The 15,758-nt window shown below is 38.1% G+C and overlaps 1 protein-coding gene across 2 annotated transcripts; it reads left to right on the top strand.

Annotated features, from left to right (window-relative positions):
* The first annotated feature begins 967 nt into the window (after positions 1-967).
* MFAP3L (microfibril associated protein 3 like) lies at positions 968-11,789 on the top strand. 2 transcript variants are annotated; one of them, XM_039700222.1, is made up of 3 exons: positions 968-1,785; positions 3,309-3,704; positions 6,613-11,789. In XM_039700222.1, exons 2-3 carry the CDS (start codon positions 3,422-3,424, stop codon positions 7,473-7,475), a joined length of 1,146 nt encoding a protein of 381 aa, XP_039556156.1. In that variant the 5' UTR covers positions 968-1,785; positions 3,309-3,421; the 3' UTR covers positions 7,476-11,789. The 2 variants fall into 2 exon arrangements, with proteins under 2 accessions (XP_039556156.1, XP_039556155.1); XM_039700221.1 differs by lacking the exon at positions 968-1,785 and adding an exon at positions 1,878-1,941.
* Positions 11,790-15,758: the final 3,969 nt, after the last annotated feature.

The raw sequence follows: 15,758 nt of genomic DNA, 5'->3' as shown, positions 1-15,758 counted from the left end.
ATATCACTAGCAGTCCTATTTTGGTCTCAGTCTTCTCCCCATTTAGTTGTGTGATTTAACCGTAACTTGTTACATCACTTATGTTTAGCAAAGCAGCTGGCTCTCAGATCTCTGTTCTCTGATATACTCAGGCTGCTCTTGCACCTATGGCAAAGCAGAAGGACAGGAACTCTCAGCAAATCTTCCTTTGCATCAGCGCAAAGAGCACATTTTCTACCCTTTCAAGTTGTCTCTCTGTTTCTTCCTGCTTTCCTAATCTGACTGTAGCATTTTTGGTCATGCCCAGCAGGTTTGCAGAGGGTCCTGGACACTCAGGTCCCAGCATGGCCAGCCTGTAACTTTCTTGTGCTAGTTGGGGCTAAGAAAACCTTCTTTGGTTTCTTCCATCTCTTTTTGTTTCCTGATAACATTGGAGAGGATGCACAACAAAGAACAGATTGCCTACTATTTCCTAGTTGCCCTGGAAACATTTGTCTAAACTTGTATTTTAAAACACCATTCTTCAGAGAGATCTCTCCCTGTCTCCTCAAACATACTCAGGTACTTCCCTGGATGGCATATGAAAACAGCAGCGATCATTTCTAAACATTCTGCTTTAAACCTACTGTCTGATTATTCCTCAAATTAGCCACCAAACTGTAGTTATTTCAAATAGAAATGTATCTACAAAGGTGTTTAGGATTTTCTTAATATTCTACATTCCAGGAACATACATGAGAGAGTACACTCCCAGGAGTAAGAAGGAGTAGGTAAGAATCTTACACAGTAGACATAAATGAGTCATCTCTGTTTCCTAAGATTCACTGCAGCTATTTATGGTTCAATTCTGGGCCGGAATGAGGGAGTCACTGTTACCTTCAGACAAGGAATTGACCCTTTGGCCATATTATGGACCAGTCACACTTGCCATCACTACACAAAGGCCCCGCTTCTGCTTCCGTATGCTCTGCATTCCAAACAAGTAAACATATGGAATAGGCAACGCCTTACTGCCCTCACACCTTCCAAACCTCTGCCCACATCCCTGTGCTCTGTGCAATCAGTGGGTCATCAGCTACCTTGATCAGCTTCCTGATACACTGTTGGTCCTTTCCTTACAGGTTTTCTGTTCAGCCACTGTGGAGATGCTATTTCATTTCCTTCTGGAATGCAAATTGCTCTCCACAATAAACACCTTTTTTTGATTGCTACTGATTTTTCTGCTGTAAAAATATATGGTAGACCTAAACACAGTAATAACAAGCCCCAGACAGCAATTGGAACACACAGCTTAATCAGTTTATATTATCTTGTGCCCTTCCCATTGTCTTAATCCAGCCAGTCTCTGTTCCTGCTCTTTTGCCAGGAAGTGTGATTTTTGCTTTTCTGTATGGCGCAATGCAGATCTGTGACACTATACAAAAACATTTTATAGACTGAATATATGTAATCATGAAGAATGTCAGTGTCCAAGGTTAATGGAGTAGTAGAAATGAGATGTAAATAGTTACTGAAGTGAATAGGCAGAACTGAAGGTTTTTTCCCAAACTGCTGACTCAGATAGTGTACCTTCAAAAGCACAGACTCTACATGCTGCGCATAATTGGAAGTAGATTTCTGAAGTCATTGTTTATATAGCATTATATGACAAATGACATTTGCATATTAGTTTAAAGTTAAAAATTATTCTGTCTCTTCAAGAGAAATACTTCGACATTCAATAATTATAAGAGCAGAAAAAAAACAGGACAGGCTTGAAGCTGGGACAGACCTCTACATCATGCCAGCAGTTTATCAAAAAAAAGCGTAAGTTTTTATTTCTAGTAATGATTCATCCTGTAAAATGGAAGAATTCATTTGCTTTTTCAATAACACTGTATCTATTTGTATTAAAGCAAGTTCATTGTTTTACAGAGAAGAGAGGATGTATAACAAAACAACCTAAATCAAGTATGAAAGATGGTAATGTTGCTTTCTTTCCTTTTTGAATACAAAAGAAAATGAGGATGGGGATTTTTAATTTGTTTCTTTTTATTTTAGTGTTTTGTTTGTATGTAGAACTGCTCTAGGGAACTGATCTTGTCAGCAGTTACTAAGTGTGCTAAGGCAAATGAGTTACCATGAGTCAAATGTATATTTAAGAAAATAGAAACTTTTTTGAAATGGAATTGTTCATTTGGGGAAAGTTGGTTAGATAGTTTCCTATATTTGGATTCCAGATAGATTCCTCTATCTAATAAATTTCACTACGTTTCAGTTATTTACCTTAGAAACACATGAGTAAAACCAGTATAGTTGGATAGTCTGTGATTTTAACATGATTTGTGGCCTTTAGACTCTTACATGAAATTTTCCAAAGTGCTCATTTTGAGGCTAACACTGTGCCTTCAGTCAGTACTGAATGCCAATTGTGTTCACTGGGAGCATAATGAGGCCAATAGAGAGCACTTTTGTAAACCCCCCCGCCTCTGTCCAGAAACTGAAATCACTGCTTCAGAAAGGCCTCATTGTGGGTGATTAGTTGAAGGAAAATATTGAGGGAGAATGTGCAAAAAGTGCACAGGCGAAATGCTTAATGCCACATAAGGAAAGGAAAAGTCCTAGCTTCATTCGTATCTCAAAGGAATATTAACCATAATTATGTTACTAGCAAGTACTCTTTCTTACTAATCTGCTCTGAAAATAGCAACACTGAAATTACTTTATAAGCATGAAATACCCTCTTTTAAGAATAATCTTCCGTGCTATATTTTATCTCAGACAGCAGTAGCTTAAGAAGAGTAAATGGTCTGACATGTTTTGCTGTATGTACTGCTGTGTTTGGGGAAAAAAATGTGTATACCAAAGATTCCAGCATTAGATCCAAAAACCCTTCCTGGAATTGTTCTTTCTTACACCATGCTTCACAGTTCATGTAAGACCATGCATGTGATAGAGCTGCAGCACCAAACTGGTAGTGACAGCTTTTAACGTGCTGTACCTCTGTTTTTCCTGTTGATTTTGCAAATGGTTAAAAAAAGAAAAAAAAGGAAAAAATCTGTTGAACTTTTGGCATAAAACTGTAGCTGCTACTGTAGCTAAACTACTGCTAAGTGTCTAGGTGATAAAAGCTTTCTCCTACGCCTGTCACTCTGAACAACACCATTGTCAGGAAAATGTATGCATCTTTTTCCAGTAAGGATAAGGACTGTGATAACAATAGCATTTAGACAAGACAGTGCACTGATGATTGTGAAATGCATTAATGGATGTGTCACTATTTTAAAAGAGCATATCTAATGGACTGTTTATATATGCCATCTCACTGTACTTATTTATTTATTTTATAGGATATTTTAAGCATAAAATTGCACAGATCAAAGTAGAACTCTCCTGTGACCTGCTCACCCCAAGGACTCAACAGAATCAGTTCTCAGCCAGTCGTGTACACCACTGAAGGAAAATGGACATACTGAACAGCCGCCACTTTTTGTACTTTCTGCCTACCACACGCCTTGTCATCTTATTAGCAGCTTTGACCACTGCTGAGGATGTGAGTAACAGCACTTTGAACCGCACTGACACACAGACGGGGGCCGCGCCGGCAGTGATCTCCCGCATCGACCACATCATAGTCAAGGAGGGCAGCAGTGCCTTGATCGACTGCAATGTGCAAGGGAGTCCCAGCCCACGTTACAGATGGTACAATTCCAATGGCCGCCTGCTCCAAGAGGAGGAGAATAAAGGTAGGATCTTAGGAATGGCACTGATGTAGCCTATCCAGAGACAATTCTGATTTCAGCATGTTGACAAATAACCTGAATTTAATGGCCTGGCTGTGTGAAAATAAATGAAAGCTTGGTGGCAGTTATAAATTTTTTATGCACACCTTGGAAGAAAACAGTAACTTTTTGTGTGTTATTTATAGCAACTCATAGCAAGAGGCTGAAGCAATTAACAGAAGTAGTAGACAGGTCTCTTTTCATTGGAAGACTTCATGTTTGTTCTGTTTCTCATTCTGTCCTCCTTTGTTCTTCTCTGGCACCAGAAAAAGATTAAAGAGCTGTTTCCCAACTCAAAGGAGGATTCTCATGACATATGAGAATAGTTTGTTGGCGTGAACTCAACACAGCTAACTCCCTGGTATGCCTGCTGTCTTTATGTGCAGTGCCGTGGTAGTGGGAGAAACAGAAGATGCCCTGAACAACCAACTGCAAAACCTATATAGGGCAGCAGTCAGAAGGACAGGCCAAATTTGAGCCTTCCTGGCTTTAGTTAAGACTCTTCAGCGGCGTTTGCCAGAGACCATAATTACACAAGCTTATTTTCCTTAAATGGATGGTTTGGGTGATAATCCTAGTTATTCTTCTAGGGAGTGTTTGAGGGGAGTGTGGGTATATTAAAGGTGTTTTTCTTATGTAATCCTTCCATAGTGACGGCTTTGTTCACAGCATGATGAAATAAACTCTTAGTTTAGTGTGCCTAACTAATGGCTGACCTGACAGCGAACTCCGCTGTGACAGGAGTAACAATTGACCCAGCTTGATGTGAAAGAGCAGTGTGTGTCTGTAAGAGCTTACTGCATAGCTGGTTATGTTTTACAGTACAGAATGTTATCATTTTCTGAGTTAAGCTAGAGAAAGGAACTACTTGAGCTACTAAGCAGACTTTCAAACATGATTTTTGTGGTTGTGGCAACATACAGTGATTAGTGTGCTGGAGTGTTTTGCTAAGGTTCACTAATAGAAAATTTCCCCTTTAGTAAGGCCATCTAAATTTAGGTCTTTGTGTAGTCAGCTGAGAGGGATAGCTAAAATACACATTTAGGCAGATGAGCAAAAACTTTCACCAAATCAGTAAAAAGTGCAGATGTAGTATTAAGACACCATTAACTTAGAATTTCAACAGTGCAATACCTCCTTTAAGAGACTGTCTTTCTGTAAGAGATGTTTCCTAGCCTGAGACCTTTCTTTGTGGTGTTAAGTATGGCATTGAATTGTTATCAAAACCCAGCAATTTCTTTTCAAAACCCAGCAATTTCTTTTCTAATCGTTAAGTATGGCATTGAATTGTTATCAAAACCCAGCAATGATACCTTTTCTAATAATTTTTTTCTAATGTGGGTCAATATGTCTGTCAGGATGCACTGGCATAGACCCAGTCACCCAAAGCCATTATGTCATTTATAACAGCTGGAGCCAGGATACATCACAAGGCACCTTGTTGTTTCACAATTAGTTGAAACCTGCTTTGCAAAAAGGACCAGCATTCAAATTCAAGGAAATACTGAGCAGCAAATACTCTGCATTTTTTGTTATGCTGGAGGTGGAGGAAGAAGTGTCATCTGTTACAGATTCTAATATTTCCTATGTAAAGAGATTTCCTCTGAATTTGCCTAAATTTAGCAGATTGGGGTAATTTTTTTTATGTGAAGGTCTGATTTAGACTGAGCTTTTATTTAGTCTGCATTTTTTAATTTCAGGCAAAAAATTATTCAGCTGTTTTCAAGAATTATGCTAGGGTAAAAAAAATATTGTTTTATTTAAGTTAAAACTTCTAAGTAAGAGGATAAAAAGACATAATTAAGAGCTGTCTGAACACATGGACTGAGGCAGGGATCTTGTGGGAATACTTTATGCGTAAGCTTCTACTGGAGATAATGTGAAACAATTTGGGTAAGCCATGTTTAACTAGAAAAACTGAGGAACTAAAAATCTTAATTCATTACCAATTAATTAAGTGGCAAATACAGTAACTGAGTTAATCTTGAATCACTTTAGCAGTGACAGGAGTGATGGGTTTTTAACGTTTCAAATGCAGTTTCATACCTAAACTGTTCTACTGTGCCAGGTTCAAAGAATATCAAGTGTGCATGTATATGAAATGTATATGTCCATGCAGCAGACAAAGTTACCAATTACATTACATTGATAGAAATTACTTTTAAAGGTAAAAAAAGTTATGTCGTGGTGTGTAGAGGTTCTTACCGAGAAACAAGGCATTCCCTGTCATGGCTCTTCTCCTTTCCATCTATTTTACTTGTCCTGTCCTACTTCCCTCTCTTTAAAATTATACTTCAAAATCAGTTTCTCAGCGCCTCAGAGTGTAAGCAATGTAGTCTATGATGTCTGAAATGTTAGGGGTTTTAAAGTTTACATTAACAGAATTATATGAGATACTGTAACAAAATGCCAAAAATAACCCAATTGTAAGCAAATGCATTTTCAGGGAACAAAACAAGGAGGGTTTAAGTAGGTTTTTCTGCCTCACAATCCCATTGATGCTTCTTGAATGATCCGACTCCTTCAATTCACTTATTTGAGTAAGTGTGACCTGTGTTTGGGAGGCTCTCTGGAGTAGTCCTATCTTTGTAGCTTAACTGGCCAGAAGATTGAGATAGATGGGATACATATCAGCATTTTCTATGAGACCCTTTTAGGGCGTGCTCTGATTATCCAGAGTTGATGTTAGGTATTTGACAGTAGTAGTAACACAGCTAGGATCTCAGGCCTTTATGAAGGTAAATTCTTTGTCTTCTTGTGAACATTATTTCCTTCTTCCAAAACATGAAGCCAGTTTGATAAAGCTGATATTTAAGACTATGCTGATCATGTGACAAAATACTTCTAAGTTACTCTGTTTCCTCTCCAACAGGAAAATGGTGGTTTCTTGACAATGGGCTACTAAACATTACCCGCGTGTCATTTGAAGACAGAGGTAAATACACGTGTGTTGCATCTAATACGTATGGCAGTGTTAACAATACTGTGACGCTGAGGGTTGTTTTTACCTCTGGAGATATGGGAATCTATTACATGATTGTCTGCCTTGTGGCTTTTACCATTGTTATGATACTGAACATTACTCGGTTATGTATGATGAGCAGTCATCTGAAGAAAACCGAGAAAGCAATCAATGAATTCTTCAGAACAGAAGGGGCAGAGAAACTTCAGAAGGCCTTTGAGATTGCAAAGCGTATCCCAATTATCACATCAGCCAAAACGCTCGAGCTTGCCAAAGTAACCCAGTTCAAGACCATGGAATTTGCTCGCTATATTGAAGAGCTTGCTCGGAGTGTACCTTTGCCACCTCTCATCATGAACTGCAGGACTATAATGGAAGAAATTATGGAGGTAGTTGGTCTGGAGGAGCAAGGACAGAATTTTGTTCGGCAGGCGGCAGAAGGCCAGGAGACCACTGAAACAGATGAGCTTTATATGATCCCAAATGCTTTGACACGCAGTGAATCTCCCACAGCTGACTCGGACGCATCGTCACTGCATGAGCCACCTCAACAGATTGCAATAAAAGTGTCAGTTCACCCATTGTCCAAAAAGGACTGCATGGATGGTCAGTCACAGGAAAGCATGCAGTTGGACACCAAGGAAGAAGACACTCCTCAAACACCAGCACTTCCTGCGGAGCCCCCTCCTGAGCCTTCTGCTGAACTCAGTTCTGATGACACAGCATTGGCAAATGACAAAAATACATGTGTTATATATGAAAGCCATGTATGATAGTTACTCCTGAATCTATGCATAGCAGGAAAATCAGGTGGAGCTCTTTTAAAAATACATATTGTACTTGCCGCTAAGCCTTATCTGGAGACTATCATAGCAAAAGCATGTAAGTGGATTATTTGGCACTTTCTTCTCAGTTTGAGTTTAGTTTACCATGATGTATGGCAGAGTAATTGCTATTACATTAATATTAATTGCTCTTTTTGATTAGGAGTATTTCCAAGAAACATTTACCTCAGCATTTTCTAGGTTGGAGTCACCTGTAGTGGCTCCTGGAAGTCACTGGTAGTCTTTGGTGTAGGACACTTGAACTTACTAAACATGAAACTGGTTTCCATTTTCCTCTTTCACTCTTGTTATTTCCATCTATTGCATTTTTGCAAATATTAACTTGTGAATTTGAAATATTGCCCAAGAGGCAGCACTCCAGTAGCCAAATAAAATCCTAATAGATCCCATTTACAAAGCCTGTTTGCTCAGCAGCATTGTGATTTACAGGGCTATTAAAGAAAGTTAAAATGTTTCCATTTCATTTGAGACCACACTGCTTAGCCACATGGGAAATAGTTTTCCCTTTTTCATGGAATGAAGATGCCAACAATTGTTTGTTTTGCATGAAGAAACAACTTTGAGGTGTATATTACAGATGGGAAAGCCATCAGAAAGTTGCAGTTCAACAGCTCTGCAGGGTTATTTTGCATACATTTGTGCATTTTCTATGTTGCCAGAAGTTTATATGGCAAACAGCTGCAAATATGCAAGATGTCTTGTTTGAAGTAACTTGGAAGCAGTAACTATGTACTACCTTACCAGATTTGCAGGTTCCATAACAGTTCTGCAAATGAAGTTGATAACAAGGCTGAATTAGCAAAATACCCTTTTATTTGGCTTCTTAATTTTGATATTCTGAAGATCAATCCTAAATTCATACATAAGCATCAGTTTGAGAGTGTTGTATCCAAACTGGAAAAAAATTCAATCAAGTGTCCTATAAAACTACAAAGACAGTCATGCAAACTGTTAAATGTGGTATAATTACATTGAGATGTTGGGAACCTCCTACATGTAGGATGTTCACTGCTCAAGTACATGTGACTCTACCCCAATAAAGCTTTAATGATCGTAGCAATTGTGGCGTTAAAAAGATCAACATCTCTGCCAGGAAATGCCAGGAGTGGAAGGGAAGTAATCATTTCTCTTGCAGATAGACAATAAAAAGTACCTTCTCTGCAGTGAGTCTGGAAAGAAAGCACTTACAAGGAGTTTATGTAAGGTTAATAGCATATTACTTAATTGCCTGACGCATTTCGTTTGAAACTAATGAACAAACTATCACCTTATATTGTTTAAGAAGGATTATAGTATAAATATAGATAGTCAAAATAAATCTGGAATCAAGTATACTGTGGAAAAAGAAGTCTTTTAGGTCTATGGGGAGATGATGCATGGATGGCTCTCTGGATATTTTAGCAAAGCAGCCACATCTCCATAAGGTGTCTGTTGGAGGCAATCAGTTATATTAACTGCATGGGTAATCAAGACCAGACAAAGTCAGTGTTGCAGGTACATAAAAGAACCCTTGATAATGAACTGAGGTCTTGTATCAGCTTCCTCATGTTAAAGTGCAGAGCCTCACCAGCAGTGCAATGCAGGAATACCCCATGACTTACATAGGTGATGCAGAGATGGCTCCATATTTATCTTTCTGTGGTTATTAAAAAAAATACTTGTTTAATAATGGACTTCAAATTTTACAACCAGTTTGTGAGAAATGGCAGCATTCAGATGTCTCATCTTTTTGTGCTCACCACAGTGGCAGGTTTCACAAAATGCATTTGCACATGCCCAAAGGAAACATGCAAGGGCAAAGTCCCATTAGGAATGTGACTGGAAATATTTGCATTCCAGCGAAGCAATATAAATGTAAGACAGAAGTTAGTTTAAAAGAATACCATAAAGAACCTCACTTCTGACCAGCATGATTGACAATAGTATGGTGCAAACTGTTAACTTCTTGTCTGAGTCCAAAGGACATTTCTGTTTAGAGTTCACATCAGTTTTTCGAGTTACTTGATTTGCTTCTGATATGAAAAAGAACAAGGGCAGAAACAAAAGCAGGAACTTGCACTAAACTCCTTCAATTCACCTTAACCTCCTGAGAAGAGGTACGTTGATGTTTCTGCCTGTCCAGCACTTACAAACAATGCCCATGCATTCTAAAGTTACCTATCTGGTGCCCAACTAAGATTGCACAGATAAGCAAGGATGTTCTCCTTGAAAGCATAAAAATAACTTTTAAATTACACATTTTTAAAAAAAAGTTATACAAATATTTATTACAGTATTTTAATTTTAATCTTTTTAAACTATGAAGTTTTTACAGTAGAGATCAGACCCCTTCATGTATTTCTATAGTGTTCTGACCTTGCTTCTTCAGGCTGTCCTCCAGCCTCTTTATTATTTATTTATTGAGAAACATTTGAGAGCAAACAATCCCCATGGATTTCTTCAGTATCACTGTGTAAACTTCCTTGAAGATACAAATGATGTTTTTCCCTAGAGGTTGCCCACAAAGGGCACATTTGAAGTACACACAAACGCACATTGCAAACCACATATAAGCAACCAGTACTTGGATTAGATACATGCAATACATGGAGTGCTGGATTCCTGCTGTTGCAAGGTCAGAGGGAACCCTGAATTTTCTAGAACTGGAGTCACTCAGAGATGAGAGTTCACAGGTAAGACTGCTCCAACCAGTCTGGACATTTAGTTTTGTGTTATTATCTGAATAAAAACTAAACAGCACTGTAGCTGAAGAAAATACAGATTTTATATAGAACCAATGGGTCTGGTTTATGTGGTTTTCTGGTGGTTTTGTGTCTGCTGCTCAGTGTCTTATGCACCCATTATATGATACTTCTAAGCCTAAAGCTTTTTATACGCTTTCAGGAACTTCCTTTGTGGAAGACAGATGGGAAGCAAGACCCAAACCTGTCTTTCCTGTTCCAAACTTTCTGGCTGTGCTATTATAAAGTATGCAATTGTGTCTTGCAGTATTTCTTAGCAAATGGCTATTTTATGGTCCAAAAACACAATTAACAAACATAAAATTAATAATGGCTCTAAGAAAATATTAATGTTTGCATTGTTATATACTTTCATGCACCTTAAGCACTTCAGGGGCATTAATCTGTTCCCATCATTGGACTATGCACACTTTTTGTTACATTTTTCTATTTATTGTACCACCAAACACTAATGGTTCTTAAAACACTCAGAATCTGGAAAACCCAGTCCAACTGAAATTGCATTCTAAAAGCAAAGGAACCCCAAGAGATTTGCATAATATATTTACACCATTTTCAAACAGTTTTGCCAAACTTCATGAATGATGACTAGATTCTGCAGCAGAAGAAATCAGTGTTGGATTTGAATTTCACACTTATTATTCTTTTCTCAGTAAATTTAAGATCATACTCAGTAAATTTAAGATCATACTAATCAGACCACTTAAACATAGTATTCGCTAACTATTTTATCAACATTTTATTTTTGAGCAGCATTTGTTTCCTGCTGATCTTTTTTTGTTCTCTGATTTGAGCATGTTTGTGATGAAGCCTATCCTTCAGGGTTTTTTTGTCTATCATAAAAAATTTAAAAGAACCCATAGACCAGCATTTTGTGCAGGTTTGTTGGTACTTGGTAAGGCACAGAAGTACACTGCTGTGCTTAAAAATTACTGTATAATCATAAGACTTGCAAAATGGCATATACAGGCAGATGTTGATTTTTTTTTTAATCAGTGCCTGTTTTATTCTAATGTAGATACTATGTCAGTTCCTTGATTTGCAGTTACCTTTTGACAAAAGTACTGTAACATATAACCAGGGCTTTCTGACTTTCAGTTTGGTCAGATTAACTAATTCTAGAAAGTGTTAACAGTGTCAGATTTTCAAAGTTCTCATGGGATATCTTGGCAGCATGCTATTTTAAGAGTTGGTCTCTTAAGTATGCCATATTTAGTGGGACAACTGAAAGCTTCTTAGATGCAAAGGAAACGCTTGCACTAAAGTCTCGTAAGTTATATTTCATTTATTATGAAAACCTTTTTGATTTTACAAGAAATGTAAGACAAATATGAATGTGTTCTTTTGAAAAGCAGTTGCTGTATTTTGATTTAAATAACTGTTATGATTTTATAGCTCACGGCCGTAAACCACAAAGAGAAAAGTTCATGCTGAAGTGGCAAAATGAAATGTGATGTAGCTTGTACATTGATCATTGTTTCAATAAAGAATTTGCACAGAGTCTGCTGAGTTTGTACACATTCAACAAGATATTTACAATGTCACAACACCACTTTCTCACAGAAATGTATACTTAATAGCATACATCCTGCACTAATTTTTGGAATAACCAGCTCAAAACATTTCTGTGTCCATTTTTTTTCTCTCCCTGTCTTACCTTCCTATACTTTCCTCTGTCCCCAGCAGCTCTGCTGTGCCACTTCTCAAATAGGAACAGAATTAAGTTAGTTGTCAGGGCAAGTGTTTCTGCACCCCAGGCGCCTCTGTTCCAAACTGACCTTTTATAAGTCCCCAAATGGATTTTTTTTCCCCCCAGCTGTACCAGGCTCTAATGCTTTGTACTATATTTAGCTCTCTGGCTCCCAGGCCCAAACTGAGTCATTTTACTCTTCCAGTAAAGTCTGACTTGTGAGTCTGTGGTATCATATGTAAGTCTGTAAAATGGGCAAAGACAGTAATGTAAACTGAAGCTAAGTTACCAATTTCTTATTCAAAATTATAATGTATGGCAAGAAGTTCTAAATGTGGCAGACTTTGGACACTTATGAGAAGCTATTTCATACCACAAGACAAGGCAAAAATGAGAAAAGAAAATCTAGCCTTTTATAGCATAAAGAATACAGGTTTATGATTTGCTAGAAATTCAGCATCACTGTCAAATCATTTTGCCATTCTATAGCCAGTTTCTATTTTGAGAACAGATTCCTGTTACACCTACTCTAACCAGAGCCTTTCCTATATGGCTAAGGACCTTAAGCATGACAACAGTACCAGAGTTATCTAAAAAAGCCTCTCTCCCTTATCTGCCATTTAAAAAAATTATTTTCAGGACTATTTAGTTACGTATCAAATGCCACTCGCAGACTACCACCCTGTTGTCCTATTGTGGAGCCACAGAATTTGAGATCTCATGTTGAAGCTGGACCTTCTGAAATATATTTGCCTTCTTTTATACAGGTTTTGATTTTACCACACAATTAACCATTTGTATTAACAATTCAGGTCCAGTCATTCTCAATTGATAAATACAGAGAAGTGAAATAAATGCCAGAAAGACTTCCCTCTTTCTGAAGCCTCTTAATGCTACTGTCTCAAGGTTATCCCTGATTGACAGACAGCTCCTGAGTTGTTTGGGTATCAATTAACTTCTTCCTGCTGATGAACAGTACCTTAGTCAGAAAACAGAATTCCAAAAAAAAACCAAGTAAAACTACCAGCCAGAAAAAGAACCTCCCTTCTAAGGAGACACACACAGATCTTGCCTATTTAAAATGCTTTGTTATCCTTCTCTCTAATATGTGCAGAGTAAACAGCCTCAGGAAAAGGCAGTAAAAAATAGAAATTTAAGAAGATTAACATGGAAATTTTTTTTGCTCTGAAAACATCCAGAGGTGATTTATTTTACTAAAAACATCCAGAGGTGATTTATCTTCAAAGTATATTAAATTCTGACTTTTTTACCATAAACATACTCAAGTGAAGAAAAAGGAGATTCCTAAAAACAATGACATTTTCACTCCCAATATCAAAATAAATTATCACAAATCTACGAAACATATTTCCCAGTAGTTCTCTTAGAATGCCTTTTATCAGGGAAGATATTTTCAGTGCTTTTTATGGTTCTGCCTTGGTGACTACAGCTTCTTTATGGCTTTAGTGGAAGTGCATTTCTTTTCTGCTGTCTTCTTGGTTAAATATTCTCCACCCTGTGCGATCTCCTTTTGTGAGATCAAAAAGAAATCTATATTGCATTGAAGATTTATCTTCTTGTTTCATTTTCCTAGTCCAAAAAGCTTATTTTGTGTTTTGTTCTACTGCTTGGATTTTGTTTTGTTTGCCCTAAAATTCTTCACATTTTAAAATAAATCAGAGGAGTCTAGTGGGTTTTTTTCAGTTGCCTGTTTTGGGTCAGGATTGCTCACACCTATCTGTATAATTCAATTTTAATTATGCAGGCACACAATTAATTACTCCCAAGTTGGTGCAGGATAAACTAATCAATAGACTGCAGCAGATTTTTTTGCCTAACAGCATCAAGAGAACAGGTAAACCCATAATTCCCAAGACACAAGTGGAATAAGTGTCATCATTCATTTGTGAGTCTGTGCATATGTTATGTTCTTTTGTGTGTTCATTTGAAAAAAGTCATATATGATACACCTCTGCCTTAACACATTTATTTTCCTATCATGGATGGAATAGCACATTTTGATCATCCATCACTGAATGATCAAAACATCAGTTACCCACTACCTTCATTGGTTTGTCTTATTCATTGGATAGCTGGCTATGTGCAAGGGCCTCTAAATCTGGTATTTCTGACAAGACTGCAGACAGCTTCAGGACACTGTAAATTATATTCATTTCAAATGAATTGATAAATGTGTTTCCACTTTTTTTTTAACTGAAATGCTGTGTTTCTACACAGGCTAATATTTACAAGCTAATGAGGTCTGGGTTTAGCTAGAAACTACAGTTTTCATAAGCATGCAGTAAAATGACAGTAATCTGCTGCTGAATAAACCTGTTTTTTGCAACTACAGTTTCTACATTTCATAATCCCCATGTAATCTCTCTTAAGCACAGAGCTCATTCTTTAATATATGTGCCCCAAATGAGGTGAAAGGATACAAATCTCTGTTATTCCTGTAGACTGCATCAGACTACTAGTTATTTCGTTAGAACATATAATAGACCCAGCCCAGCACTGTAACTCCTGTAGCAGTTACCAGAAATAGCCCCAGAGCATTAGCCAAATGTTATAAGATACACCACCACTGAGAACTATGTTCCTACTCTACACCAATTCCAGAATAAAAACTTCAGAAGAAATCCATCTGTTCTCATCAGGGAAGCAGGGAATAAGAGCCTCTGAAGGACCTAACATTTCACATTTTCCAGTGGGGAAAAAAAAAAAAAAAACAACCAAAATTGTACGAAATTATCGGGGACCTTGTGAAATTGATGCAGGAGCGAAAATATCACCCAAGAGAGGAGGTCACTGCAGCATGGACGCTCATCCCAATAGGCAGCTGTCAGTTGTCAGACAGTAGCTACAGACACTTCTCAGGGTAACCCATGATACTGTAAAGAGGCAAATGTCATAGATCATGTGAATTAGCAGCATCCAGGAGACTGCGGACAGTGTTGCCAGATGCAATTCCCAGACTGCTCAGGTGATTGTGCTGCATCTTGACAAGAAAGACAAGCCCCTTTCTTGACTAGAGATGGGCACTGGCAGCATCACCAAAGACTCTGTGCTGTGATGGTGAAGTCAGACCCTTGCATGAGAACCCTATTCTTTACTTCTAGCTTGATATTGTGACCAAAGTATGCACACCTTCCTTATCTGCTGTACAACTACATTATAGCTGCTTTTCTTGGGGGATTAAACATGGGCTCTTCAGTGAGGCAACTGCTGAAGGCCCTGTGAATGCATGAGGAAAGAGCTGTACTGGCAGGTGTGAGCTTACCTTTGTACTGCACCAGATAAAGACTGTCCCAGAGGCCTGCCAGCATTCAAGTGGAAAAGGGCTGTGATGCTGTGCATCTGGACAAACCTGGTGCAGACAAGAACAGGTTGGTGGGAGTGAGTGTTCTGGAGGCAGCCTAGGACAGTCCAATAGACATGCAGTTAAGGTGACCGTCCCATGCTTATTACTGGAAAACACCTCCAGCAAAATCAACTCCCTGTCCCTATCTTCTCTACTCCAAAGAAGTATTTCACATTTAGGCAGCTCAGCACCAGCTCCTTGTCGTACCTATTCTAGCTCTGACCAACTAGTTTTCACTTCTTATTGAGCAGCTACAAGGTTGTCTAATCCTAATAGATGTTCGCTGTCTCTTGCTATTACTAATTTACAAGAAGGCATGAGATTCACTTGCCAGCACACATGTAAAAAGCTGGTCTTCAGAGACCTAACAGACTGACTATTCTGCTCCAAAGGAGGATGTGCAAAAGCTAGGCACA

This window comes from Passer montanus, unplaced genomic scaffold, assembly GCF_014805655.1.
Source record: "Passer montanus isolate IOZ18808 unplaced genomic scaffold, ASM1480565v1 scaffold14, whole genome shotgun sequence".
Taxonomy (NCBI): Eukaryota; Metazoa; Chordata; class Aves; order Passeriformes; family Passeridae; genus Passer; species Passer montanus.
Note: the sequence above shows the minus strand (reverse complement) of the source record. Positions and strands in the feature narration are given on the sequence as shown.

What these genes read in the sequence shown, in the direction of transcription:
- MFAP3L (XM_039700222.1), top strand. Translation starts at nt 3,422, where the DNA reads ATGGACATACTGAACAGCCGCCACTTTTTGTACTTTCTGCCTACCACA. An exon ending in CCAAGAGGAGGAGAATAAAG is followed by an intron (nt 3,705 to 6,612) that starts GTAGGATCTTAG and finishes CCTCTCCAACAG; the next exon opens with GAAAATGGTGGTTTCTTGAC.